Below are 23370 nucleotides of genomic sequence, written 5' to 3' on the forward strand. Positions count from 1 at the left end.
CACCACCACCGCTGCTCACGTCCAAGTCTTTCTCCTTGCTGTTGCTTAGATCGTCCAGGCTGCCGCCCTCGCCGTCCAGATCGGTCGAGAGCAGATCGTCGTCCGAGCTGGCGCGCGCCAAGCTCGGCAGCGTTGAAGTTAGCAGGGCCTTCTCCTTCCGGATCTCCTGTATGTGGCCCTCCAGCAGCATCTCCTCCGTTTCGGTTTCGAGCAGCCCGCCCACCGCTATGCCACTGCCCCCGCGCGCATTCGCCATCTCCTCCTGCGTAAACACCTTGCTGCTGCGCAGCGTGCTGAGCCGGGCCGTCGCCGTGTGCGCCGCCGTGTCGAGCGTGTCGATGTCCGCCAGCGTGCTCTTCACGTTCAGCATCTTCTGCGTGATGAGCGTTTCCATGCACTTCGTCTGGCGTCCGATATCGTTCAGGCTGTCCTGCGCTGGCACGTACCGGTTCGTGCGCAGCACGCACGGCGCAAACACGATCGCCAGCGAGCTGGCCGACATGCGGTTGTACTGTTCCAGCTTCGCCACCAGCGCCAGGTGAAAGATTAACCGCTCGAACAGACAGTGATGGGCGGGCGGTATTTTTTTCACCAGCGACAGCAGCGTCTGGACGCGATCGCTACCGTCGGACAGATCGGCGGCACGCAGAAAATCGTCATACCGATCGAACGTCAGTAGCGGTTCGGGCATCTCGCGCAGGAACGACTTCAGCACGTTCGTCAGCACATGCACGTTGTACGACTCAAAATCCATCTCGCCGCCACCGCCATCGGCGCTCGTCACTGCCCGGTCCATCTTCGCCTTCAGGTCCTTGATCTTCGAGCTGACGCCGCTCTTCCGGTAGATGCCCTCCGAGTACAGACCATGCATTTCGATCATCATGATCAGCTTGTTGATCTGGGCCGGTATCTTCACCCCGTCGCTGCTGTTGCCACAGAGGGCCGTCAGCGGCACACCGAACAGCTTCGTCGGTATGCCTCCACCGTACAGCGGTTGACCGTCCGGGCCGCAGCCGCCGGCCACCACGGCCGAACCACTGCCACCGGCGCCCAGCAGTGAGTTCGGGTCCGTGTTGGCGATCTTGTTGCAGGATGCCGACTTTTGGTAGCACTTTTTGTGGCAGGTAAGTTTGCAATTTTGGCACACCTGCGGCATAAGAACGAGAAAGAAAAGAGGATCGCTTTAGCAAAAAAGAAAAAGTTCAGCCGATGGCTTTCCTTTGCCACTTACCAGTCCACGCTCAATTGGCCACAGGAGAAACTGTTGGCAAATTTCACATGCCGTCGCAATGTTGAGTATCGTTAACTGGAATGTATGTCCTGTAAGGGAGTGTGTGTTGGTGTAAAAATGGGTCCAATTAGTTTTTCCGTGACCTTCTCTTCCGCAAAACTAGCTCCGACGCGCGTCAGCCTGGAGCAGAACTTACCGTTGAACGTGGTATGATCGTCGTGTTTTCGCTTTTTATCCTTTTTTCGTTTCGTTTTCGGTTTTTCCGTTTCGCGCGAGTTCATAAACTCGTTCATAAACCCGCGGAACGCGTTAACGCCCATCGTCAGCGGAAAGTCGTTCTTGCGGCCGGACGTCGTCTCGATCACCTGCTCAAAGTTGGCGATCAGATCCCGGTACTTGATGTTCAGCACGTCCGAGTTCTGCCGATGCGCCACACTGTACTGGGCGACCAGGTTGTCCTTGAACTCGCGCAACGCCTGCTTGAACACCCGGTCCACCTCCGACGGTTTCTCGCAGTCGCTCTCCATCTTGCAGATCTTCTGCGTGATGAAGTCCTGCATTAGCTGCAGCTCTTTGGCATCGCTGATAATCTTGTCGGTCGAGTCGGTGTATTCGCGCGTGGACGAAATCTTCTGACCGCTGGCGCTGCCGCCCCCGATCGGGTGATGCTTATCGTGCTTGCTCGACGACCCGCCGAGCCCGCCGCCACCGGCACCGCCCGTGCGAATGCGCTTCGAGCGCTTGGCCACCGCACATTGCAGCGATTTGATGCCCCCGTTCTGAATGCACTTGGTGTGCACCAGCACCTTGCAGTCGAGACACCGGTAGCCTTCGTTCACGAACGAATCAATCTCCTGGCAGCAGGCGCACCGTTCCGCCTTGTTGATACGCTGCACCTTCCGGAACTGGTGGCCGGCGATGTTGATGCGCGTGCTCGACTGGTACATGTCGTTGCCCCGGTTCACCTCCAGCAGCGGGATTTTGTTGGTCGGGTCCGAGTTGCGGCGCTTGAGCGTATCGCTGGCGATACCGGTACTGCTCGTGTTGCCACTACCGCCGCTCGCACTCGTGCCGACGGGACCGCGCCGGGTCAGTCCCGTGCCGGGATGGTAGCTGACGGAGGAACCCGAGCTACCGACTAGCTGATCCTCACTGAGATTCGTCGACTTGATGCGCCTGCCGCTAGCGTTGCCGGCGCCTTGATTGATCGTTGATTTGTTGCCAGCCGACAGCACCATATCGCTGCTGTCCGCTTTGGCGAGCGTCGCTCGATCCAGCGGATACTTCGACTGGCCGAGGCCAGCGTTCATTACCGCACTGTCCTCCGATTTGGCCGTGCCGAGCAGTGCGGCCGCCTTACCCTTCGGTGTCGTGGTCGTCGTCGTGTAATAGTTTTGTGCGAAATCGTCCGGATAGGCTGCCGATACGCGCTGGCTGCTGGCTGACGCCGAGGCTCCCGTCGCGTACGAACTGTTGTTGCCGGCGGCGCCGTAAGGAGTCGAGGTGACCATTTTGGCACTCGTGCTGACGGGCTGCGCATTATTGTTGTACACCGACTGCTGGTGATGGTGATGGTGCTGGTGGTAGTTGGAGGTCGGCGGGAACTGCAGATTCTGATAGTTTCCGATGTGACCTGCCGAGCCGACCAACGGTAGCGACTGAGGCGAGTGGGACATTGGGGAGCCGGTTTGACTCTGCTGGTGGTGCGAAGCGACGGAAGAGGAAGATGGTGATAGCTGCTGCTGTTGATGTTGATGCTGCTGCTGCTGCTGTTGCTGCTGCTGTTGCTGCTGCTGTTGCTGTTGCTGTTGCTGTTGCTGTTGCTGTTGCTGTTGCTGCTGCTGCTGCTGCTGCTGCTGCTGCTGCTGCTGCTGCTGCTGCTGATGCTGCTGCTGCTGCTGCTGCTGCTGATGTTGTTGCTGCAGCTGTTGCTGCTGCTGTTGCTGATGCATTTGATAGTTGGAGTTAATTTCGTCTCCCGGCGTGCGGGTGCTCGTGCCCAGGTGATGGCTCAGCGGCAAAGAGTCCCGCCGCATACTGCTCGCTAGCGACGGTGGTACTTGCGTTTGGGTAAGCGTTCCGCTGCTAATGCTGTTTCGATTGAGATTCCTGGCGGCCGGGGACGACGAAAGGGATCCGGTACCACCGGATCCTGCCGGCGCCCCGACACTATCTAGTCCGGTATTTACAAACACGATTTCAACATTACTATTACTATAACTATTATTGCTGTGGTTCTGATTTCGAATCATGCCACTGCCGCCGTACGACGCTGTATCACCGTAGCGAAACCGCTGAATCCCTGGCCGACCCATGGTCGATCCACCGCTGCCCGTGCCGCTGCCTGCCACCGACGACGGGCCCGAATCGACGCGTCGCACCGGCAGCTTCACCGTGCTGCTCACACCGCCGCCCCGCTCGTACCGATACTTGGCCAGCTCCGTATCGTCGAACGTACTCTTGCTCGCCCGCTCGATGTCGTACATCCGGAGCGGCCGGTCCAGCACGTCCTCTTGGCGTTGCAGCGGCGCTTTCTGGTACGCACCGCTTACACTGCTGCCGACACTGGAAGCGTTCCCTCCTCCGCCGCCTGCTGCCGACGGCGAAGAGGAAGCAGTAGCACCTCCTCCGGATATGACCAGACTTTTCATATACTTTTTATTCCAATCGAATAGTGCGCTATTTACCGTCGATGACGTTGTGATAGGGGCAGCCGTCTTAACGGGATGCATCAGGGCCGATCGGTTATTCGCCATGTACTGCGGATCGTCCACCAAACCAAGATCCTCGTAACCCTCCTCATCGTCCTCCTCATCTTCCTCCTCCTCGCCGCATGTCGCAGTGATCGTCGCCTGCCGGCTGCCCGTGGTCTCTTCCTCCTCCTCTTCCTCCTCGTCCTCGTCATCGTCGATAAAGTCCGCGGACATGCTGTCGTCAGCAAACAGCGCTCGATTTTTGTTCACTATATCAATGGCCGTCTCGAAGCTGCGTCCCACTGCCGGGGTCGGCTTCTTCCGATGCTCGATCGCATGCACAATCTCGGGATACGTAGACCCTCCTCCTCCTGCTCCTCCTCCACCTCCACCGTACGATCCGCCAGCAGCCGTCGTTCCGATCGGTCGCTCAACGGGCAGGCTTTGCGTGGAGCGTAGCTTGGCCCGCTCTCGCTGCAACTTTTTGCTCAACAGCTCCTTGAAGCGCGATCGCGCCTGATTGCCACGGATGCGCGCCTGAATGATCAACACGCCCGTCTTTAGCTTGCTGTACCACTTGCGTACCGTGTAGCCACGCCAGGTCGCCTGGATCACCGTAGCCGCGTGGTTGCGTATTTTGCGCGTAAACTTCTCCTGCTTCTCGCGCAGATAGTCGCGCCAGTAGGACTGGATAGTGCAGGCCGCGTTCCGGTACTGGCAGTACTTTTTCCGCTGCAAAATCGCCCGGAACCAGCGCTGAATGCAGATAATGCTGTCGATGATCTTTGTGTGCAGCGAGATGTCCAGCCGCATTTTCTGCGACTCGCGCATGTAGATCTTGGTCAGCCCGAGCTGATAGTGCTGCTTGTTCAGATCCATCGTACTCATGAAATCCCGCACATCTTTCTGGGAGCTGACCAAACCCTTCGGTAGCAGGATGCGGTACAGCTGAATGAACTCTTCGTACGTCAGACGTACATTGTAACCAGCCCGACGAATGCGGACCGTTTCCAGCATGCCCGTGTAGCGAAGCTGTATTATTGAAAGAAAAGGAAAACATTAACGTTATTTGGTATAGAATCGATACATAATACAACGTAAAGTAACAACAGGTTGCTTAACGGAAGCATTTTATCGTTGTGCATTGTCAAATTGCAATATTACAACATTCCTTGCGGATGATCTTATCTTGGTAGTATGCATGATATAACAACAACAAAAATCATAAAAATGACGAATCATATAAATGACGACCAACTGAGTCGGTCTATGTGTGTTTTTCCATTGCTGCCGTCTTACAGTTTGTTACACCCACCTGTGACGGAACATAAATGTATTGATGTTACGGAAATAGTCAAAAATAAATCCATAAAACAAACAAGATAAGATAAAAACGTAACAACACCCTTCGTGCAAACAGAAGCAAAACACTTTACAGGAATGTTCAAATTTGGTACCAAATTCACATCACACATTCCGCAAAATCAAACCTAGGAGCATAAATATAAAAGAATGCGGACGACAAGTCATAAACGGCAGAAATAAAACTCCGCAACATGTCAGAACTGGTGACACAATGCATAAGAACAAAAAAATAGTACTAGAAGATAAAACTTCCATGTGAATAATCTAGATTTTATTACAAATAAAATAAAGCTTCAGTACACTGCTACGTCACAAGCGGTATAATCTCGCTGGAATTTGCAATAAAGCTGTTGAATGCATTTTCTCATTTCGGTTTACCTCAACTTCGTTCACATATTTCAAAAAACTACTTTATGGCATCCTGAGGATAGGAACACGGAAGGAAAGGACACATTAAAGAAGCATCAGTCCAACTCTGACAGAGAGTTGCATCTTGTCATTGATAAGATCGTTCTTAATACGATCATTCCTGAGTAGGAGCTACAGGTGTCACAGGACCATTGGTTACCGTTTGCATCTTATTCTTCTTGCAAATGCATCTCACATTGAAAGTGACGGTTGGAAGCATTTTGTTTCTTTTTCATGACCGGAAACCCAACACCGAAAAGGCCAGCACAGGTCTCGCAATATACCCTTTCTGCCCTTCGTGTCTGGTCGGCTAATGGGATTTATGGTATGAAAGCCCCCGTAATGAAAGTTTCGTGTTGTTTCCGGTTTTCTGCTTATGGCACGCTGTTTCGGGTCAAAACCATGTCTACCCGTCTGGACAACCGGGCGTCACTTGATGTCTAACTGCAAAAGGGATGCATTTACGTGTACAAAAACACCGTGCTGCACTTACCACCGCAACCGTTATGGTCATTTTTAGGCGCAGTACTAGTCCGGTCGTCATCAGAAGTGTAGACAGAAGGCAGTGTATGCAGAAAAGTAGCACTAAAAACACTAGTCTAACACCGATATCCGGATAAAGTCGTATCAATTCGGTTGTCATCGTTCACCATTACTCGAACGTGGACGATATAGGGACGAGGAAGTGTAAAGAGATCACATTTACGGGAAGAATCTTCCCAAACATTCGCATCGTGTCCGTAGCACTATTTTTATCACAACTGTTTTAAAATAACAATAATCTATGTCGCATGAAATTGATTCACTAACTAGCTTTTGAAGGAAAAGTGATTCACTCCCACTTTTTCAACATCGATCTTTTTAAGAACGTTCTCACTTCGGTTTCGCATAACACGTTCTTACCCATCGAAGGTAGAATGCAGACTGTGAGGTACATGATCGTATGATCGAAACCAGTTACGAAGGTATATGGTTGAAAGCAGGTAAAATTCCACAACGAGCAGCCTGAAAGACCGACACGGTTGACTCACCAAAATTGCCATCACACTGCTACCATCTCACAATGTTGTATGTGTGCTGTACAGTTACATTGGTGTGTCCATTAGCCTGCATTCCTCAAAGGAGTTTGCATGTTTGAGCAGGGATAAACAGCTTTATAGGTAGAAGGAGCATCGTTATCTCCATTTCATGCATTTATGTTTACCGTTTAAATGGTTGCGATGCAGCTACTCGATTGAACCAAGATTTAAAGATAAGATTCATAGTAAAACCTCCTTTGATACCCTTTTGAGAGAAACAGGAATACAGAACATATGTACACATACCATTTAATACAAATCATACACGGTAAATTATGTTTAACACTAACTAAACTTGGTTGAGCAAAAAGCGCACAAATTTTTATAGGATTTATTCTACCATAGGATTTGGAAAGGCGTGAAGATACGCAACATGAAATTATTTTACATTATTTTACAACATCCGAAAAACTGTCACCGAAGAAATAATTAACTAAAGACCGACTAAGATTGCTTCTATGTCAACATGACAACATGACCGAAACTTAGTGACTTTGAATTCCATTAATTGAACAATCTAAATGTTTAATCGGTACTTTAATGGCAATCGAACGTTTTTTAAATATATATCTCATCAAACAATTTTTTTTACTTTAATAGTATTGCTTAGAAATCCAGGATTCAATGTCTCCCATCCATATTGCCAAAATTATGTCTCCTTAATGCATATGGTTTGGTTTGTTGGCAAATATGCAAATTCATCGCACTTTACCTTCCCGTACCCATAATGCTGTAATGCTTTCCCAACGTGCACCAAGCTAAGTTTGAAGGATAATCGCCATATGCTGTGTAACCGACGTGGGATAAGCGTGGGAAAAAACAAATTGTCTTTGTGTGTACTTTTGTCAGGCGACTTAACTGTTCGTCTGTTAACTATACACTGTACATCCTTCCTGTTGAAGGTTGTGGGACTGGCTGTGAAATATTATGGGATTTAATTCTATACATATGCAACATCCGCACGGTCGCACGTAAGTGTAATAAATTTTACTTTACAGTTCGAACAACCTGTTATCACCCATTGATTGAACAGTTGAAGGACCACATCAAGAGACCCCCGAGAGTTCACATACTCTTACATACCTGTCGCGTAACGGTGGCATCGTCAAACTGGTTCGGTATTTTATTCGGATTCGATTTGATACATCGAATGAAGAATGGGTTTGCCTAAAAAAATGTATCGAATGGTTAGAAGCCGTTGGTTCATTGTTGCTTTCGTAGATCGCCATGTAACTTACCTGATTTAAGGTTTCCATCAATGCAATCAGAGAGTTCTGGAACTGGGCGGTCACAGTAAGTGGCTGTTTACGTGTTTTGATAGCGGAGGTTTGATTCGACAGATTCTGGCCAGCTGAAAGCGTTTTCACCGACTGAAGATTCTTTAGTCCCTTTTTCGGTCGCTCCCGTGGACGAAAGGATTTGTTTTTCCTGGTAATGTGTAACAGTGGGTGAAGATAACAAACCATTAGTATGCTGACATTATAAGATGATATTGCAGCTGGCAGAACAATTTTAGTGAAAGCATTGTTGGCTGAAGAAAGAAAACACTCGCTCCGGAATAGTATTGGAGCGATAGCTATGTTGGTTGGAATTTTTAATCTATCAATTTTGAATTCACCAGATAAAAAACACACATTATTATACATACAGGTTCATAAAACTACGAGTAAAAATCCAATTAAAAAGCAATTTAGCTCGAGGGCACGGTACAAGCAAGCTTGGACTGAAGCAACAAAATAAAGTAATATTGTATGGACATGTAACATTTTTCAAAAGCAGAACGAAAGGAAAGGAATTTAAATGTAAAACATAATGACCAATGAGAACGGTTTTTTCAAAGTATGATGCAATTCATAGAGGTTGATCGCTGTAAAGGTAGATCGAAATTTGAATGCACAACGGATCGGATAAGAAAGGAAATGAGCGAATGAGTGCGCGCGCCGAGGCGTCTGTTAAGCTCTTACATTACGATTTGAGATGCCCGGGCCATTACGTCCTGACCGGAACGTTCGAAACGATTACGCGCCGCTGCCGATCCCAGTCCGTATCCTTTGCCACTGCCAGTACTAGTTACTCCTCCGCTGTTCGGAGCACCGCTCGCGGAAGAATTTGCATTGGCCGATGATTTGCCACCTCCACCACTGCCATAGATAGACGATGACGAAGAGGCCGTCGATTGTAGGTGTTTTGAGTGGTACTGGGGCGTTTGATCTTGCTGTTGGTTGCACTCATAGTTCAGTTTGCCGTCGGGGAAATTTTTGTTGTTGAACGCAAAACTCGACCAAGACCGGCGAGGTGTTCCACCGGTTGCGCCCGGTGAAGCAGCACCGGCCGCGCCATATCCAGCATTTCCAAGGGACTGCCGGTGGTAGGCGAGATTGCTATTGGGCGAGCAGGCCTGATTGTTACTATGGCCCGATGTAATATCGCTCATGGCGTTACTGATGCGTTTACTGCTTCCGGCCATTCGTATCCAGTTGAACCGATGCGACGTGTGTTATGCAGAGTGTGTGGTTTTGTTTCGTTCGCACGCAGGTAGATTGATGAGATGATGAGGTTGATGAGAGGAGGCACACAAGATAACGATAGACCAGGACGCATACGCACACATATACAAGTACACACAGTGACGGGCATAGAGAGAAAGACATTCACACACAATGTTGGTCATGGTTGATAGGATGAAAATAAATCAAGAAAGGAAAAATAAACGTAAACAAATTAAATTCGCTCACAAAATTGTACAAAAGAAGTACAGACGAAAGATTGTTACAAAATGTTCTAAATGATACGGTGCTGCTTAATGTTAGTAGCGGCTGTCAAAGCGTTTTTAAGAAGCGTTTATGTTCGTTGAGCACACGAGTGAATTATTAATTTACTTAGTAGTGACAGCACTATGTTTTATGGAAACGATACAAAACACAAACTTGTCTCGATTTTTATTCTATTCGGCTGTCTAAAGACACTTCTAAAGTATACTGTCTAAATGTAAAGATGTAGACATCTACATTTTTACTTTTAAATGTATGCAAACATTAATTCATTCATTAGCACGCGCACTTCAGAACAAACCCCTTTGTGTGGCAGTTAGCAAAATTACAAAGCGCACTTTTGGCACTATAGTGCGATACACTCATTTTTACACGCATTTTTACACGCACACGCAAAAGTAGCGCTTGGTTATGGTTATTCATCGATGCAACACGGCACGTCGCGTTACATACTGGACTGGATAACAAAAATGTACCCATCATACAATTAGCACACAACAACAAAAAAAAAAACAGACTAAAAATCAAAATTCATTCAAAAATGCTCGCTCGCACGCCCGCAAGCAAACACTGTTGCAAGGTTGGTGCATGTTCATATTTGCTTCCGGCGTGCTCGAACGTATTGCTTACGGCCAATTTTTGCGGCGCTCCCTCTGGCCCCCTTTGGCCGTGGCCGACTTTGTCGAATAGTTGCGGTACCGGTCCAGCATACCAGCATCCCGAACCGGACGCCGTGCACAGAAAAGCTTCCTGCAGGAACACGGAACAGGAATATTAAAATAATCAATAAGTATTTGAAGTTTGGTTTGTTACGCAAAACATCGCTGTGCTTTAATTTAAAGAAACATCGCTATTCTCTAACGATTATGTACTGCCATTTTTAATCAATAAAATATTATTTACAACATAGTAACGTTTTAGTTTCATGTCATTCAATCGTCGTCAATGGCTGTGTTCCTATATGAACACAACAATGGGAAAGATTTGCAATAACCTTTGGATATTGTTTTTTGGAGCTATTGATCAACAAGTTACGAATGGGAACAAAAGACATTACCAAAATTGAGCATTACTGTAGCTTCATTGTAATTGTTTTGTGAATCGAAAGAACATAGGTTTATGACAACAAAAATTATGAACGAAAATGAAACATCAACGGCGAGATGCAATGGATGTGTAAAAGGCACTAGAAATCGACCAACAGAATCGACAATGAAGAGTATTAAATAAAGTGCAGGGAAATCGTTTCAACGGGACGCAAGGACAGAAACAAACCAGGATCGAGAGTGGAACAAATGTAAATACACACACAAACACACAAACATTTAAAAGTTTATAATAACCGGACAGATAATAGCAATAAATGAAACATGTAACACATTAGCACGTCGAACAGATATGCAACAATAACACAGTTAGATAGATTAAAAACCATTATTGTAACGATTTTCTTTTTTTAAGCAAACCCTAAAATTTGAATAATGGCTTGTAGAAGTAGTAGAGAAGAAGAGTTCCACTTACGCAATTCGATTGATTGTTAGATTCACCGATGAGACCGTCACGAGATGGCTAAAGAGGCACCGACACACCACCACCACACCACCAAGGAAGAACAGAAAAAACAATTGTGTGGGGCCATCAATGGCGAGAAGTGTTACATTTTTTGTGGAAAGTGGAAACCAGTATGAATAGGGAGTGGGATGGTATCAGAACGCAATAAAATTCAACGGAAAAAAGATCATGGAACAATTTTAAAAAACGGATTTCAACGGAACAATTTTAAAAAAGATCATGGAAAAAGGTTGTCAATAACCACAATAGCAAAAAAAAGTGCCAAAAATGAAAGTATACCAAAAAGGGTAAGGAAAGGGAAAGGAAACCCCCACAGGAACCAAGTGAGGATGAAAAAGAGAAAGAGAGAGAGAGAGAGAGAGAGAGAGAGAGAGAGAAGAAGAAGAAAAGAAGAGAGAATGCATTATATGACCGATACACGAACGCAGAATCGCATATGGAAATTAGTAAAATTTTCTCCAACACCAAGAGGAAGAAGTTCCCTTCACCACACTACAACAGCTGTAAAACTAACTGTACAAACAAAGCGATCACCGTACAACACCATTGTTCAACACCTGAGAGCTCGCTAATAGGTATAATCTACTGCATCTCTTACCTCACGATACTATCGTTCGGCGCACGGTATCGCGTCTTGGTGGCCAGCTTGTTGTACGACATGTCAGCCCGTTCCTTGCGATGCTTAATACCGGCTGACCGGAATGCAAAATAGCCGCGAAAAAAGGCCCGTAAAATGGCCCACCTGAATACGGCCACCGGGTCGGCTCCGACCAGCTCGCGAACAAACGCCATGCTCGAGTTTTTCAACACGCTCACAATATCCTGCCGCATTAGATCGAGATTCTTTTCACGCATTTCGGCGACCTAAACAGTTGCGGGCGAGAGAAATATGCATCAGATCGATACGCACTTGCCGCTTGTTGGATGAGAGGCACGAGACGCTGGTGCACTGAGGCTGTGGTTATACTCGTACCTGATATTTCACCTTGCCCGCGTAATGCTTTATAATAAATGCGTTCTCTTTGCGCTGTGGCTTTTCGTAAAATGCGTTATCCTTGTGAACACTGTTGAACTTTTGCAGCAACGTTTCGTTCGTGGCACCGGGAAAACTAAAACCAAGCAAAATAGATTAGTTAAAGTCTGACTGTTCGGGCGTGCAGCCATCCATTCACCAGCAAATCATACTTACTTGCACAGATCGTCCAGTATACACAACAAACCGGAAGGTTTCGATTCAAACAGCTGCAAGCAACCGTAATTGTCTAGAAATTCTATATCAGTCCATTTAATTCCCTCGCGTTTGTATTCTTTTTGTTCGTATTTGAACACGTGCTGGGAAAAAAAAGAAACGGAAGAAAACGGAGGAACATTAGAGAGACTGTGTAGGCCGGACCGCGTATGCCGATTGTGCCTACCAGATTGAAGTAATACTGTAAATGCTCGTTTGCATAGTTAATACACAGCTGCTCGAAGCTGTTCTGTGGCCCAAAATCCTCGAAGCCGAATATGTCCAGCACGCCGATCGAGTGACCCGTATGCAGGACCTGGTCCTTGTTCAGCAGCGCATGGTTCACTTGCAGCACAATCCAATCGAACAGCGCCCCGTAAAGGCACTTCGCTAGCGCGTCCCGGGCCGCAATCGCTTCCGGCAGCTTGTACTGCATGATCAGCGTCTCGCCGCTAGCCTTCACGCGCTTGGACGTGAGCGCCGACATCAGTGTCTCCTGCTTAACGCGCAGCAGCTCCGATATTAGTCCCACCACGTCCGGATTTCGTACCTGCACACTCTCGTCGTGGTGGTAGGTGGACTTTTTCGGGAAGAACTCGACGTTACCGAGCAGCAGCACGGCCGACAGGACGTTGAACAGGCGCCGCTGCTTCTCCGCCGAAAAGCCAACCATCTCCATACTCTGCTTCAGGCGTGAGAACTCGTACTTTTCGTCACAGTTTTCCAGCGTGAGATTCTTTGCGTTCAGGTAGTGGTACTTTTCCGCTGGCAGCAGATGCAGTGCGTCCCGCTCCGCATCGGTTGCTCCCGACAGTAGATAGTAAAACACATGGTAGTTGCGCTCGTAGTGTCCTTGTGAAACGATTCGGCTCTTCTCGAGCAGATACTTCTGTACCACAGCGCCCTGCACCATACCATTCTCGCGGTAGTTTACCTGGATGAACTTGCCGAAACGGCTGCTGTTGTTGTTGTGCGCCGTTTTCGCATTGCCAAACGCTTCCAGAACGGGTCCGGCACTGAGGATGGTCTGCTCTACGCCGGACCCATGGGCACCTTTCTGCGAGAGGGCCGTCAGATGGTGGAGCAGGAAGTTGGTGCTTTCGGTTTTGCCGGAACCACTCTCACCGCTGATGACGATACACTGTAGGAAGGTAAAATAGTGAAACACATTAATGTCAAACTGTAGAAAGAGGCATAATACTTTTATGCTTTAATTAGACCGAAGCTGATAGAAGCCAGATGCACTCAATAACACTTGAAAAAATGCAATGTACTTTGAACGATAGTGTACAGCAAGGAACAGTACAATTCTCGTGGACAAGGACTAGCATGGTAATATTCGCAAAGTAATACTTGTATATTTAAATTTAAATCACATCCGCAGCAGTAGTTCAGTGTCCGCTATGCACTCATATATCCTAAACAATCAAGATCAACATTCGATTAAGATGTTTTGCTTTTACTATTCTCATAAATGCTCCAAACTTTCTCCGTAATAGAATCATCGTCAAAGTACAAAATTTATGAACTTTCTCTTCCACGCGCAGTTAGCAATAAAACATGTGACTTTGAGTGACCAGCAGGAACGAAAGAGAAAAAGAAAACTCCCATCCCTTACACGTCCTTACTCCAATGCGTACAAAACAACTTCCCAAGTACCGGTACGGTGCCAAACCCATCATCATCATTGCGAATCCGACCGACCTCAGTTTTAGCTACAGTCGCGTTGTGAAGGCTTTTGACACTTTCGCGCACTTTCTGCTGGCTTGTGTGTGTGTGTGTGACTATGCGAAGCTTAGCCGGCAGTCAAGTATATAGGATGTTGTAACGCTAGCGCTATAAGATACCATAAAAAAGCCTCTGACGCCACCGCATTCATTCATAACTCGTTTGACCATTCATTCGCCATTCCGTATGAATGCCACGGTCGTACCTCGTCACTAGTCAGACAGGCAATGTGCTCACGTCACGCCGCCAACTATATGTCCCCAGTGGCAAAGGTATTCCACACTCAAAAGGAAAGTCCGCCTACTCTTACCAATATACACGCGCACGCACGCAGCAACTTGTTCTAGCCTCTAGTATTATAAAAAATGTTCAACTCGTAACCGAGAATGGCTTGCAAAATGCTATATTTATGCCGCCACGATAGCTTCCTGAAATAAAATAAAAAATCATTGCTCTAATGTATGTGCATGTTTGTGGTCTCCCATACTTCATTCATCAGTCCAGTCGCGTACTGCTGTACGTCTCATAGGAAATTGTCAATTTACATATGCATCTGTCCTCACCACGAACCGTATACAGTTTGGCACAAATTCAACACACGATTCGTTCCCTTTTGCCAAACCCATCTCTATACTACCAATTCAGAAAACTGTGAAAAAAGCCGAATACATCCTCCTGGGGATGTGAGAGTGTATGAGGCACCAAGTGCGATTCGATATCCAATTTCGTAATTGGTTGAACGCCCAATCGCCCCGTACGATTTTGCACTGCGCAAGATTGATAAATGGAATCCAACTAGAAGGTGTGTGAAGACGTTAAAGGATAAAGGGTGTTGGTCATACGACTCATCTTAATTGCTTGCATACAAACAGAGGACGTATCCTGCCCACGAGGGCGTACTTTAAAAGGTCCGTTTTATTCGCGCGATACACGCGCAAGCTATTCAATGTATTACAACACTCCAATGTCCTTGCCTTGTCCTTTCAAGGCAGCCCACCATTCTCTTCAAAGCATCTTTTTATTTCCACCGCAAAATAATAGCGCTAAAGGAACGTGTCTACAGCAACGTCGTCCCGCGCGCGGAAACGCCGCATTAGAATTGCATAAAGGAGATCCCCTTAATCACAGCGTTGTTTTGCAACAGAATGAGTGAATAAGATTAATTAAACTCCAATTGGAAGCGGATAAGGAATCTAAAGAATGCATCGTCGTCCCCCACACGTCGCCGCTGTGGGAGGAGGTATGCGAATACCGCAACAACCACATTACCAACAAAAACAAGCAAGCAAGCCGCAAGCAAGCTTGGCCACACACCAACATCTGGCATCGTGGAGAACAAGAAGCGCGCAAAGGGCACGCAGAAGATAGCACCTGACCAGGGGTCTGGGACGGGAGTAATCGAATCGTAAAACGGACGGCAATGCGCAAAATGCATCGTGGTGCCATTTTGCAGCGTCGGCTGCAAAATATGACTGACATGAGTGTGTGTGTGCGTGTTTGTGAAGAGCAGGATAGGGTGGTGGTTCTAGTTGAGATGTTGACGCTGCTGTGATGATGACGGCATCACTATGCTTCGGCTGTTAGAGCATGGACAGCTGGATGGATGGATGGATGGAATGAAGTGACAAGTAATAAAATTTATCTTCTCGTTCAATGCTTGGCCCTTGCTAAAGATCCACAAGCTTGTTGATTGTTCGAACGCAGAACGGTGAAACGTTTTATGTCCGGTTAATGTACTTTCTGCCATATTGCGGCGAGGGGTACTGTTGATGCATTAAAATTCGTATTTTACACTACACAGAATCTGTTGCTTAATTTCTGTGCTTCTAAGGTAATTTGAAGACATTCGGAACATTGTTTTTATTTTTTTTAAAGAATATGTGTTTGTGCATGATTCTTTCCCTTTTTAATTAATCTTCTTTTTAAGTATCATACAATCTATACTTACTACTACAATCTATAGGAATCATAAAAACAAAGAACTGCTATGTATCACTCGAATAAAATTTCACGCATTCTACACACACCAGCCTGTTTTTGCGAGTAATTCACACATATTCAAGTTCAAGCCGATGGTTCCTTTCTACGGTACCTAATGCATAGCATAACGATGGTCATAACTCATTGCGCCTAGAACCAACGAACCGCATTTGTTACAAACACACGTGGACGCATAGCATTAAGATGCAGAGCAGTATCGGGTGAGTATGTATGTGCGCGAATGAAACGGTGTGCGTAGAAGAACGCAACACATAGGGTGCACTTTGTCGTTGGCTTCGTTCGTGTAATTGATGCGAGCGATTGTCCACAACCTAGATGAAGTGTGCATACCGGGTTTTTTTTCTTCTCTCTTTCTGCTGACCCTTTTTGCGCTAACTGTAATGATGATGCTGCAAATGTCATGCATGATGATGTCGCTAAATGAACAACCACCATACTGCATCGTTCAGCGAACAAAGCCTTCAAAACTGTCCAAATGCTCATAATACACAGATGCATTGAAAGGAAAAAACAAAAACAAAACTATGCAGAAAGGAATTCCTCTCGACAGCGTTTCAGGATACTGGTGAAGACATCCGCACATCGACATTTTATCCCTTCCGAGTGCGGTGAAGAGCTCTTTGATAAAATTAACTACCATTCTAATGAACTATACCCGTTGGGCGGTCGAGCGAATGAGTGATTGTCCCACTCCATTAAAGTTCACAGTAACAGGTACACTAACACCGATTCTTATAGGAAATCGATCCGCTCTTATAGCATACGTCAAAGGTTAACCTACATTTAGGACCATTCTAGCTCACGGCATTCGTAGCGTTCTTATTGCACTCCCTCTCCTGACTGAAATAAAATCTCCTACAGCACTCTTGACAGTTGAGAGGGGGCGCTCTTTCATTAATTACTTGACGCTCTTAAGCGCTTCGATCATCAACTCTTTGATCTCAGCTACTTCCGCACATGCAAGTACAATAGTGGTCAATTAGCTTGACCGCATCCCAAGAACAACAACAAGAGGCCCACCACACCGGCTCATCGTGCGTACCTGGTTTCGTTTCTCCTTCAGCATGTTGTAGTAAGCGTTATCCGCGATGGCGAAGATGTGCGGTGGCAGGATCGGCCCGATCCGCTGGTTCTGGTAGAGCCGCACATACTTTGGATTGTAGATGGGATGAAACTTGAACGGATTGACTGCGATCAGGATGCTGCCGACGTACGTGTATATGTGGCCGGCCTCAAACCGCTGGCGAAGGTTCTCGAGTAGCGTTGCTTCGTTAAGATCTGTTCAAGGGCGGGAAAGAAAGAGAACGCAAACAGTTAGTAGGATTTAGATAGAAGCGGGGGCGATCTTTGTCCAATGCAAATATACCTGGTAGTTGGCACAGGTCAGGATATTCCCTATTTTCTTTCTGCAACAGAAACGGTATAAAGTCTCTAAGTATCTGTGGATCGAGTCCATAACTATCTAGCCAAGGAACGTCGCTTTGTATTTCACGTAGATAGAATCTGCAATGAGAAAGGGGTAACATAAATGAGTTTTACAATTTATACTCAAGCTTTTCATTGATATTTTCAAACACCGCTTAGCGCAATTTAAAATCTACACATATGAATAATGCAATATACATCATGTTTTCGTTCGATGAGTCATTCCGATCTCGCACAAAACATTGTATTGAATGTAATACATATAATTGTTGCACCTATAAATGGTAGGCCCATACTTTCAAGCAAATTAAACCTATTTTGTCGATTTAAATTTCACCACGTTTGGCCGACCACACAAACACACCCCACACAAGAGTAGTGAGCGACAGAGACCCCTACCCACACTGAAGGAGTTAGTTTTTCTCACTTCTGAAAGATCTTCATTGCGATACAATACAAAAAACAAACGTTCACGGCACTGAGTTCGACTCGTTACGAACATTGCACTACATACATCACACATTGCAAAAACCACTCGAGATGTACGCTCGGGGAAACGCAGATACAACATGCCTCCCATCCACCCAGAGTTTGATGCGTCTGTGTTTGATTGCTCTGCTTGTCCGTAGAACTTCATTTAGCTTCTAGCGAGCATGACTCACGGAGGTCTGTCTCGGAGGTGAAGGAATAAATTTGCTCTGGAGAGTGTAATGATCGTGAATGGGCATACGTCCCACCACCAGTCGGAACAAAGTGGACTGGTCGCGGTAGCAAAAATCAAAATATATAGAAAAACAAACAGAAGAAAGTATTGGTGTGACGGCTCACCAAATAGAATGCACGCAAAATGCAGCGCAACGTTCAATTACATTCCTATAGAACAGAATCTAACGGGTGAACGGCTACCGCCACCGTACTAAGTTACATGGTAATGAAAACGCGAAATGAAGGTAAATAGAACGCTTCTGGATAAATTATGACATATTAATAAATGCTGTACCACTGCTTTACGGATTCAGCGCAGTCCGATTAGAGAACGGGACGGAAGCAGTGTGCCGCCAAACACAAGATCTGTTACTGTGGTTCTTCATGGTTTTTCTTGGTTTAGTTACGACACCTATCTAGCTAAACTTCATCATAAAGGCTAATTAGCTGCCAATAAAGTAGAGCGAAAACAACAGGATGTGTAAAAACTAATTCCACTCGACACGCTTCATCGCCCAGCTGCCCCCGTGTGCTTTGTTGCATGCGGTTAGATTGCGTGACAGGTAAATTCATCTTGAAACAATAACAACAAAACGAAAAAAAAACACTAAAAACTATTCAGACCTTCCCGACGCTGAAGGTAATGCACAGTCAGTTTAACAGATCATAACACGATTTTACGAGAGCTAACCCATAGCTTAGCAGTTTATAAATATGACTCAACCGGTCCACACGCGTAAATAATACACTCGTTCATAAATAATGTTAACACAAATGCCTAACGTGACACCTTTCCAAAACACACTCCCCCTCCCCTTTATCGTCCAATTGCGAAAGAACGATAATTGGACCAGCACCATCACTTTGTCGGAAACGCTTTCACCAGATGATCCAAAAATATGCTTCACCCTGTCAAATGAAGATAAGAGGGAGGGAGGGGGACTACTACTTAAACCACGAAACATGCTTCCCATCCCAACACGTCCATGCACCATCCGCCCGGTCCCGCACGGTCATGAGCGGAGGATGGTGTTGATCATCGTTAACCAAGCCGTTTTCCTCGCGTCGTCAACAATCACAACGTCCTCCAAGGCTTCTGCTCTGTCCACGGTGCGACGAACCACAGCCCCCCCCCCCCCGCTTCATTCCATCGAAACACGTTTGACATAACACAGCTGACCGTATATGTGTATGTGTGAGCTCTGGCGTTTGCCGCGACCTGAAAAGCGGCACAGTCCGAACTTCAAAACTGATCGAGCATGCGTACATCGTTTTTCACCTTGTTTTTTTGCGAGATTTTCCTAACGAGATGGGGTTGTTTTTTTGTGCAAGCATTTATCGTACGCGAGTTTCTTTTCGTCGTGGACAACACAAAACACTACCACCGCACACAGTTGGTGTGGTCAGATTCAACAATAACATTCAGAAACGACGCCGAAGGAAAACCATTGCAAAGTAACTGACTGTATGGGTGCGGCTCGGGGTATGGTGACCGTCGTTTTCCTTCGTTCGCATTTCAAGATGATAAATGTCATCGAAGCGTCAAAACAGTGTCCCACCCCGTCCAAGCCAGCAGCGAGGCTAGCAGAGTTTGGATAGGAAGGTTGTTAGCATTTGAACTGGCGTACCTTGCATTCGGTGGCAACAACAAAACGCAACAGCGGGCATGGAATGTCCCGGCCGCAAAACAAAAACCCGCAAGATACACATCGAAGGGGAAAGCACAAACACACAATAAATTTCAACCCATAAAGTCGCACAAACGGACGGATTTTTATTTCATTTCACGATCACCCTCTGTGTATCGGTGCTAGCGACTCTGATCCACACGCAAATGTACCAGAGTGCACGCTAAACCGCGTCTGTTTTTCACGAGACAAATGTTATTGCTTCAAAAATGGCGATGACATGTATTTATACCAATTCTACATCATATGCTATCGCATAGTTGATGCATGCATTTCGAAATAAGAGAACAGATCGTCCACAGTTGACTCGCATAGACCGTAAGGTTTGCGTAAGGTTATAAACGTTTTCTTTGAAAGACTTCAGTTCAGTAATAATGATCTGCTTCTCTTGCGTTTATACATTTTTAGGAGTACAAAGTTTGTCGAGCACTAAAGCTAGAGTGTTTGGTGCTTAGCGAGCCACTAGGTGGGCGTAAATGATTGGCGATCCTTAAGTGCAATTTTTGACGATAGAGTGGCGCGATCAGCTAGAATGAAGATGTAACTGAGACAGGGTGTTTCGCATTTTAGCGTGTATAAAGACTCCACTCCCTGATGTATTATTCAATATTATTAAAAAAAAATAAACAGTTGGGAGCGGTCAAAACAGTAAAAAACAACAAATAAATGTGTCAATGATACCAATTTGATTCAGATCGAATTTGTTTTTCTTTTCGTGCTTCTAGTACAAGCGAATGGAAGGCCATCAGTTTGAAGAATTTGAATCACCAATTTAAAGAATCAATAAGATCAATTGTTTATTCAGTTTTCATTTTACTTTCTCTTTCCTTATTTATTTCTTTGGCAACACTCCTATTATCTTGATGGATACCAGACTATCTTGGTATGTAATCAAATGTAATGTCTCATGTGTAATATTCAATCTTTCAAAGTTACTTCCCATGTATACCGACCCCAATAATGATTTTAATCATTTTAGACCTAAATGGGGGTCGTAACACACGCTAGAATACGGTACTTTAATTTTAACAGTAATATATGGCCCTGTCGGCATATTGTCACTTGATGACATAACCCACATGCAAGACATCTGACGTAGTATGAAACAGGTTATGAAAGGAAAAAAAGTTTAATGTTTTACGCCCGCGCATCTAGGCGGCAATGTAAACAATAGAAAGGTATGTTTTCCATCACAAATACCTGTCATGTTGTCTTAGTCGAACTAATCCACCAGCGGGAATTTTGTAAAACTTGTCAAACTACACCCACCCCGACCTATAGGAAGCTCCTCCTCCCGCAACCATCATCTCAGGATCATTCATCAGGAGGGAATATGACTGAACGACGTAACGAAAACGATCGATCGTAAAAACAACAGTTTCTTCGCATTTTTACTTCTGTTATTTTACGTTACGCTGCCAGAGCATTAGATCCATGGCAGTGGGACGGAGGATTTTAGCGCATCCTTTCCCAAATTCCACCCCCACAGTGCGAAGAAAATGTGCAGTGGTGCTCCATTATGATCATCATCACGCTCTCGGAATACGATATTCCCGTAGGTAATCTGCTGCTAGGTAGTCGATACATTGGGACACCGCGGGTAACAACGGAAACCAATGAATGACGGCATACGTACATGCATTCTCACTCCAGCTCTCTGAACAGGAACGGCCACGCGGTGCTTGAACTAATTAGCGAATGCCAAACGACTTCATCATAAGTGCCAAATTAGATGAGAGTGATTTGAATCTAATTTCCATGTGACACCAACCTTTCATTCGCTTCCTCTGGCAAGGACGATGGAACATGAAACCAGTGTGGGAGGAGTTTGAAAGCAAACGCCAGGGCAAATAGAGCATTCGTTCGCTATAAAAAATGCTTGCGACATGATTTTTAAAATAAACTGTTTAAATCGAATTCCTGCCGTCAACGCGATGTTAGGTCGCTGGCTCGATCGAGAAGTAGATGTTCTTGAAGTAATAATTTCGAAAGACTATATAGACTTTCGTGACTTCAGTACCACGCAGCCGGATAGTCAGTAAGGCTTGGGGGGACGTTCCATGAGACTTATACCTACGGCGGGTATATTGGTAAGTCGTACGAGTTAACGACATTACCACTAAACTTCCCCTGTAATTCAAATATATAATAACATTTGAATTGCTCTGTGTTTGGTATGAAATAAAAATAACGTCTATTTATATTATCATGCGCTAAAATATATGCGCTTGTACTTCACATAACTCGAACTAATTATTAAAACTAATGAAAATAAGCCGCAAATACTGATTAGCATTCGACATGGAATACAAATACACCAATGTCAAATGTTTTAATATTTATGAAAATCGTGCAAATGTAAGAATATTTATATTAAAAAAATCAAGCAAGCATGTTCCGGCTTCATTAGAGACATTCATCCCCATCATCCACACGATCACCTCGTACCAACCACACGCCACATGAGAAGAAGCTTCGCCCATCCCATCAATTTTCTACTGCGGAAGTCTGACGCATCGAAGCACGCTGTGCTATAGCTTTTGATTTGTCGGTAGATTTGGATAAATCGATCAACAGCGATGAAGGGTTTCGGTAGTAAACAAATTAGCGCCACTAAGGAACGTGCACACACGTTACGTTCAAGTCATTTCCTTTCCCTTTGCCTCGAACAATCCGTGGATAGGTTATTTCTGTTCTGGTATTTCACTGCAGATTGGAATGCGTGGAAAAACAGCGCTTTACTGTCTGAGATGGACAGGGTGGTGAGGAGAAGAGTCACAGTGTAGGTGAAGCTTACAATGAGAAAAATTTAACGTTCGACAGTGTGATGATGAGTTGATTAGTATGGATGCGCATGAGTAGTGGACGATGAAAGTATTTATGGCAAGACGAGGTTAGTTGTTTGTGTTTGAGTGTATTTTAAGAATCTTTCTATTTCGACAGGTTGCATCTAAAAAAAAACACTATCATATGATACGATCATAAATTACAAACGAGGAGTAGTAGCAATTGATCTGGATGAAGAATATGGTCATTCATTGCAGGAATAAAGTGATCGTCATATATCATCACATGCCAAAAATACATTACATGTTCAATTTTGTAACCAGGAAACATATATGGAGAAACATAACATACAAACGCTGAAAATCGATGTGGGCCCGATTTTGATGCGCAGCTGTTTTTAACTTCAACAACATTTTCACGGGTTTTATCCATGGGATTGTATTAAAAAAGCGAATGATTAAAATTTAATCGAGCAAAATCAATATCGAATCACCGCCAACAGCAAAATCATCGACGCCCCGGCTACGGTTCGATCGATATCACATTAGAGTTTTCAATTTAAACTTTCCGTTGTCCGAGACCAAACAGCTTTGTTTGATTGCACGACTTTTATGATGGACACTGTTGCAATCAATGATTGTGTGTTGGGAAATCAATTTCCCCCTAATCATCGAAACAGTGTGAGGTTT

The 23370-nt window shown here is 45.6% G+C and overlaps 1 protein-coding gene across 1 annotated transcript in view; it reads right to left on the minus strand.

The window, feature by feature from the left end:
• Nucleotides 1–23370, minus strand: part of LOC121590110 (unconventional myosin-IXa-like) — a 36841-nt gene that overhangs the window by 3450 nt on the left and 10021 nt on the right. Inside the window, exons 4-16 of the mRNA XM_041909506.1 lie at nucleotides 17443–17579; nucleotides 17119–17354; nucleotides 12535–13488; nucleotides 12309–12451; nucleotides 12093–12228; nucleotides 11718–11983; nucleotides 8741–9229; nucleotides 8015–8204; nucleotides 7860–7943; nucleotides 3110–4956; nucleotides 1428–2923; nucleotides 1232–1320; nucleotides 10–1147 (exon numbers count right to left, since the gene is read on the minus strand). Of these exons, the coding sequence (XP_041765440.1) occupies nucleotides 10–1147; nucleotides 1232–1320; nucleotides 1428–2923; nucleotides 3110–4956; nucleotides 7860–7943; nucleotides 8015–8204; nucleotides 8741–9229; nucleotides 11718–11983; nucleotides 12093–12228; nucleotides 12309–12451; nucleotides 12535–13488; nucleotides 17119–17354; nucleotides 17443–17579 (7205 nt within the window). The remainder of the gene's footprint in view (nucleotides 1–9; nucleotides 1148–1231; nucleotides 1321–1427; nucleotides 2924–3109; nucleotides 4957–7859; nucleotides 7944–8014; nucleotides 8205–8740; nucleotides 9230–11717; nucleotides 11984–12092; nucleotides 12229–12308; nucleotides 12452–12534; nucleotides 13489–17118; nucleotides 17355–17442; nucleotides 17580–23370) is intronic.

The sequence above is a fragment of the Anopheles merus genome, chromosome 2R (genome assembly GCF_017562075.2).
Source record: "Anopheles merus strain MAF chromosome 2R, AmerM5.1, whole genome shotgun sequence".
In the NCBI taxonomy this organism is placed as follows: domain Eukaryota; kingdom Metazoa; phylum Arthropoda; class Insecta; order Diptera; family Culicidae; genus Anopheles; species Anopheles merus.